Source organism: Apium graveolens, chromosome 4 (genome assembly GCF_009905375.1).
Source record: "Apium graveolens cultivar Ventura chromosome 4, ASM990537v1, whole genome shotgun sequence".
NCBI classification, from domain to species: domain Eukaryota; kingdom Viridiplantae; phylum Streptophyta; class Magnoliopsida; order Apiales; family Apiaceae; genus Apium; species Apium graveolens.
In genome coordinates this window covers 14812829-14819929 of record NC_133650.1, presented here as the reverse complement: position 1 = coordinate 14819929, position 7101 = coordinate 14812829, and the positions used below count along the sequence as shown (strand labels likewise).

General features: G+C 31.3%; 1 protein-coding gene across 1 annotated transcript; it reads left to right on the top strand.

Annotated features, from left to right (window-relative positions):
- Positions 1-2750: 2750 nt before the first annotated feature.
- On the top strand, positions 2751-4422 carry LOC141717796 (GATA transcription factor 5). Its single transcript, XM_074519992.1, has 3 exons — positions 2751-2902; positions 2990-3300; positions 3570-4422. The coding sequence occupies exons 2-3, from the start codon at positions 3001-3003 to the stop codon at positions 4191-4193; spliced, it is 924 nt and encodes a 307-aa protein (XP_074376093.1). The 5' UTR covers positions 2751-2902; positions 2990-3000; the 3' UTR covers positions 4194-4422.
- Positions 4423-7101: the final 2679 nt, after the last annotated feature.

The window sequence follows — 7101 nt, the reverse complement described above, 5'->3', positions numbered from 1 at the left end:
GGGCTTTTTATCCACGTTTTTTGAGTTTCGGGCCAGACTGAATTTTTGAGAAAAATGAGGCCCAATTAAGGCTCGCAGAACGGGCCGAACCGGGCCGTTTTTTTTTTAAATCGGGTTTTCCAAGATTTTTTTGGATTGAATCGAATCGAATTTCAGGTTTCAAATTTTTTAAACATCTGTGCATGTGGATGTTGCGGGAGATTGAAAGAATAATATGGAAATTGAGATAAAAAAAGAATGAAAATGACATAATAATTGAGTTAAATCTTATAGTGCTAAGTGAAGTGAAGGGGTGATACTAAATTAGTTATTAAATTTAATGAGGTCTTGTTTGAATTATTAAAATCATAATAAATATCAAATGTATATCTCAAAATTTGTGTTCGATAATTAAAATTATATTTATAAAATTTTATACATTTTTCTTAAATTATATTACAACAAATCAAGAGTTTGTGAATTCCGGTATTTTAAATAATATAGTGAGATTTTAAAATTTTATCAAGTAGTTATTTTTATTTTAATAAAAAAGGTAATTATAAAATTTAAAATAAATAGTAGATAAATTTTAAAAATCTCACTATGTTATCTAAAATACTAGATTATATAACTATTTATTTGGTTGTAATAATATTCAACAAAAGTGTATAAAACTCCATAAAAATAATTTTAAAATTTTATGCAAATATTTAGAGTTATCTATTTGATATTTATTTTGATTTTAGTGATTAAAATGATATCACATTAAATTTGATGACTAATTTGATACCAATCCTTCACTTCAGCGATGACTTTGAGATTTAACCTTATAATAATTTAAATCTGGGTAAGTGTCGGGATGATCACAGTTTGATTTTGTTCAGGTTAGGGGCTAAATCTAAATCAAATCATATATTATGATTTTTAAAATTTGCAAACCGACCGACGACCCTTCACCATTTGACCAGAGCCATGCAATGCGGTTTTTGATAATTCGGTTTAATGGATTAATCGATTTCTAACCAGTCATATATTGATTATTATAAATTACTTATATTATCAGAAAATAAAATAAAATTATTTTCTCCAGAATGTACTAGTTGCCTGAAAATTACGAAATATATGATAAATAGAAGTCCTTCAATTATAATGATTACAAACTTGTTATACTTGTAACAAGTGCAAATAAATAATTAAGAATATTTCAACAATATTTTATTGGGAACAATGAAATGACAGTAAATTAAATAGTTGTTGAAATATTTTTTTTAAGTAATGACACAGACGGTGGAGTTCAAATACATATTAATATATAATTACTAATTTAATACATATATTTATTGTATATATGTTAATATGATTGACAACGGATTGGTTTAACATAAAATCATAACTAAATCGCTAATTTCTATTTATTCAATTAGATGAACCTGAATCACAAATTTCGTTTCGATTTCGGTTTTGACTGATTTAAAATCGAATTGAATTTTGCGATTCAACCCCAATCATGATCACTCTGACAAGTGATACATTCTTTTCGAAAAAATAGAATTCTCATCTTGTATATATAACAAAACTTCCAACTCACATGTTAACACATAAAATTGAAATTCTCATTATTTTCTGAATTTATTGACCATGAACCAAATATTTTTTTTGTAAAACTACTATTCAGTTGGTTAAGGAATTTTCGCTAGCATTCAAATTGTCAAGTTACATAAGTTACATATTACCAAAGTTATGCTAGTGATATCTTATCCAATATTGTGAATTTTAATTTATTTATAATTTGTAAGTGACTGTGTGTTAAAAGAGAATGGTGTCATGGACTCCAGCAGTAAGCCATCAAGTACCAACAACAAGAGTACTATGGTTTCGACTTTCAAGTGTTTGTTTTCTGGAACCATGATGGAATGGGTCTTTATAAAGTAGAGCGGGAAAATTGATCAAAATTAAAAACTTGAAATGTCTCTGCCGCAAGTTTGCAATCTTCAATAGCACCGCAAATCAAGGCAGTTGGTGAATCACGAGTCTTGAGTCAAAAGAGAGGATCATTTTTTTATTATTCATATTATTTAAAAGTTTTTTTTGAAACTTATATTATTTAAAAGTTGAAATCAGAGTTAATGGTATCTTTGAGTATTGAAAAAGATGAATGACAAATTTAAATTTAGTGTAAGTGAATAAGATAACAAATTACATAATGACATATAAAAGGTAAAATATATTTATTTTATTTTCTTAATAAATAATTAAATAAAACTTTTATATAATTGTCATTATATTTTAAGCAAAATAAATAACATGCAACTCAAGTGAACTTCCACTCACATACAAAGTTAAACCTTAAGTTCACAAATCCTATCAAAAAATAAATCATAAATTTAAAATTCTTCTCAATTTAGAACAACTCCATTTATACATGTATAAATCCAAATACACGTTAAAATCCATACCATAATAATTTAATAATGTAAACCAAAATCAAATAACTCATTATCTAAATTCGAAATCTTTTCAAATATATGCATTTGTGGCTAACATGTCAACTAATTAGAACTCTAAACTCTAAACCTGAACCTAAATGTAAAAATGTTGTGTACCTGTATCACATAATATAATATCCATATCTTACATATAATATTTTCCATCAATATTTGAAAATCAAAATCTTGCTGATTTCAAAATGATAACTGCAAAATTAAATTTGAAAAGGAAACAAACAGAAAGAAAAGAGATAATGCATCCACAACAGAAAACAGTAGGGAAAAGATAAGAAACGGGCCAAGACATGTGTACATATGACTATACAATACACACATATATGCACTTAATTACATTTAATGCTTTACCCAACGCACCACCCTCTTTATATTTTCCTCATCTCATTCACTCCTTTTCTCCCACCGTATTTCGCTCACAGGTTCTCACCTCCTTCTCTTCCTCTTTCATATTTTTAATTTCACGTGTGTGTAATTTTTAATATTTTATGTGGTTTTAATTTGTTTAGGTTAAACAACAATGGAGTATGTACAACAGGCCTTGAAAACCAGTTCTGAAGAGACGGTTGCGAAGCCCCTGGCTGCGCAACAGACATTTCCTGATGATTTTTGGGCTAACGCACAGACTGTCGACGATTTCTTTGTCGATAATCTCCTTGATTTTTCTGAAGCACCAGTTTTGGATGAAGACCAACACAACGAGGAGTCCATAAAACAAGACAAACCGGTTCTGTTACAACATGAACCGGTTGTTGAACCGGCGGTTAAAGTCGAGGGTTTAGCCGGTTCTGTTGTTCCCGGAAATGACCTCTGTGTTCCGGTAAATTTCTCTTTTTTCTCGAATTGCGTGCTGTTGAGAAATGTTTACTCCTTTGGCCGTTTCAAAATTGCTAACGTTTTTTTATCTACTTTTAAAATTATTTTTATGATTTTAAAATAAATTATAATATTTTTTTTTAAATTAATGCTTGGTACTGTAGTTTTATGATATCTATAATTAAGGAAACAGTACTAATCGTTCTGTTTTAAATGACATTTTTAAATGAGTGAAATAAATCTGGTACTAATTAATTTTGATATTTTATTTAGGCTGATGACGTGGCGGACCTGGAATGGCTATCACACTTTGTAGATGACTCTGCGGCCGGTTACTCACTAACAGTTCCAGCCGGAACAGTATCTGCTAAACCGGCCGTAAAATCTCCTGAACCGGAAATAACTCCCTCGCCAAACACAATCTTCTCAACGGTTCAAACCAAGGCAAGAAGCAAGCGAACTCGAACCGGTTTCCGAGTCTGGTCACTCGGTTCAAACTCGCTCACTGACTCGTCCTCCTCATCTTCCTCGTCATCATCTCTAACCACGTCGTTTCCGTCTCCTTCAAACCCGTGGGCGTTCTACGAGTTGGCTCAGTCAGCCGAGTCAGTGTTCGGCAAGCCGCCGGCTAAGAAAAAGCAAGCCATTGAAGCCCAACCGCGCCGTTGCAGTCATTGCCATGTTCAAAAGACCCCTCAGTGGCGAACCGGACCGCTCGGGGCTAAAACGCTTTGTAACGCTTGTGGAGTCCGGTTCAAGTCCGGTCGGCTCTTGCCTGAGTATAGACCGGCTTGTAGTCCGACATTTTCGAGCGAAATTCACTCCAATAATCACCGGAAAGTGATGGAAATGCGGCGAAAGAAGGAAGGTGACGATGGGTTTGTAGGACCGGTTTAATTAGTGTTTAGAGTGTAGGTTAGGATAAATTAGAGAGTAGGAAAAAACCGGGTGTAGGAGTGAACCGGGTTCAGAAGTAGGGCATGTTTAAGTTGTGTTGGATGTTTTTCTTCAAGGTTGGTGCGGTAGGTTTCGAGTCATGAAGCAACTGATTAGGCGAGACGTTAATGTACTCCTTTATTTTAAAAATCTTTCATTTTTCGTATTTGAGTTATTGTTTTACTTTTAACTTTATTGTTTAGTATATCTCTTTGTAACTTTTAAAGGGCTCATAGTAGTTGTCTAATTTCCAAATTCGACTACATTCTTCGACTTTTATTTGTTTGGAAAGCGACTACAATCTTCAACTTACTCAAATGCCTGAGAGGAAATGTCAATAAGCAGAATTGTTTAATAAATTTGTTCGAATTCAACTCCTTTTGTACTGAAAGCATTTTTCCAAAAAATTGTTTTTTTTAATCATATGTATCGTTGACAATCCCCAAATTAAGGATTAACATCATAAGAAAGAGATATGGTTTAGAAAAATATAGCCGTCAAATTAAGATTGACAATAATATTAAAAAATATTATTGTCAATCCTCAAAATGAAGAATAAGATTAAAAGAAAGAAAGAGAGATCGTTTAGAAAAATTTAGTGTGCTTAATAAATATTGATAAATAGTACTAAAATGATTTTTACTTAAGGAGCGGAAAAATTATCAAACTGATTTTTTCTTGATTTATAATTTAAAATCTTTAATTATAGTTGATGAGTTTTTTTTGTGATGAATAATAAAAATCAAAAAGTCAAAATTTAGGAGCATCATTAGTAGCTCAACAATGAGAGACGTCATCAATAGGAAAAGTCCATACAGTTATGGCATCGATGAGAATATTCCTAATTTTAATGTAATATATTAAAAAACTTATTATGATAAAAAAGATATTTTTTACAAATTTTTTGAACATGTATCAAGTTTTAAACTCAAACTTATTTTAATTAAACTACGAACTAGCGAGAACTACTTGTATAATGTATACATAAAGTAATATTTCACTAGAAATTTTCTTAGAATGAAAATTATAATTTGATTGTTATAATAATGATTGTCAAATCTTATTTAGAAAGAGACTCACGATACCTATCAATAAAGACTTAATTTAATATTGAAAACTTGTCACGAAAATCAAGAATTTGTTAATCTGACTAAGAAAATTTACCTATTAATTTTTCTTAGTATAGGTGATAAAACTCTAATATACTTTTACCAAGTCATTTGTACGGGAACAATCATAGAAGAAGTAATAAAATTTTTGAGATCTCTCGCTTTCTTTCTTCATTTCTTACTCTATAGTTTATAGTTTATTCATAAAACATTATCAGCACGAGTCTCTGCCAACTGAAGCTTGATTCTCGAAAGAGGTACGACTTATTCTGACTCACGAGTTTCTATCCACTAAAACTATTTCATAAAAGAGGTACAATTTCTTTTACTCATTTTATTCTAATTGTTGTTACATATTTATTTATGTTACTGATTGGAAACTATAAAGATGGCTATGCTGTCAAGTAATACTATAAAGATGGCTCTGTCGTCAAGTAATATTACTATAAAGATGGCGCTACCGTCAAGTAATAGTTAAAATTTTTCTAGCCGGCTATGCCGTCGTAACTTTTGTATAAAGTTATTATTTCAACTTACTTGTTTAAATATTATGTGACATATTATATCTTGTTTAAAATCTATTCAGAATGACGAATATTGCAAAATTAGAGTTTCTTGCCTTGAATGTATCTGGGGGATAATTATCTATCTTGGGTAGTCGATGCTGAATTACACCTTAGTGCTAACGGGTTAAAAGACACCATAGAAACAGGAAAAACTCCAGGCGTTGAACAAAATGCCAAGGTTATCATTTTTCTTAGGCATCACATTCATGAAAATTTAAAATCTGAATACTTAACCGTCAAAAACCCACTCACCCTTTGGAATAATCTCAAAGATAGATTTGATCACCAAAAACTTGTTTATCTACCTCATGCCCGGTATGACTGGTTTAAAATAAGATTACAAGATTTCAAATATGTTGTTGAGTATAATTTTGCCTTATTCAAAATAAGCTCAAAACTGAGCTTGTGTGGTGAGAATATTACTGATGCTGACATGATTGAAAAAACGTTCTCAACCTTTCACCCCAACACTATGATTCTGGCGCAATAATATCGGGAGCGCAACTTTCAAAAATGTAGTGAGTTGATATCTCTCCTTCTTATAGCTAAAAAGAACAACGAGCTGTTATTGAAAAATCATTGGATACGTCCCATAGGCTCTGCCCAGTTACCTAAAGTACATAACACGTCATTCCGGAAGAATGGACGTGGGAAAGGGCATAGAGGAGGACGAGCTTATGGACGGAATCGGGACGCGCAAATTTTCGTGGTAGGTTTCAGTATAACTCTGGTCACATGAAGTGGCAGTGTTAGGAAGAAAACACGTGCTAATATTCACGAGTATACGCGATCGCAAGTAATATAGAATTAATTTTAGTTCGTTCCCACAGAGACTGATTTAGGTTAATTTCAATTAATTTACTTATGCAACAATGGTATGGTTATTATTCAATGCTAAGATGATAATAAGTTGAGATTATTTATAACTAAGATTATTAACTAACATGCAATTAACTAAGAGATTAAAAGGTTGATTTACTTATATACATAAACATGAGATTTTAACTTCATTACTACTTCATTCAATAGCCTTTTTGTTCTTATCCTTAGCATGCAATGGTGATGACAACTAATCAGATAACAGGAAACTAGTAAACGCCAACTTCCGTTGTACGAATACCCTACTACCAGACATCCACAAAAGAGATGGAAGCTGAATAGACACCAATTATATTGAGACCCTATATGTCTATA

Coding starts and splice junctions, on each gene's coding strand:
- LOC141717796 (XM_074519992.1), top strand. CDS start 3,001: ATGGAGTATGTACAACAGGCCTTGAAAACCAGTTCTGAAGAGACGGTT. Junction 3,301..3,569: donor GAAATGACCTCTGTGTTCCG/GTAAATTTCTCT, acceptor TATTTTATTTAG/GCTGATGACGTGGCGGACCT.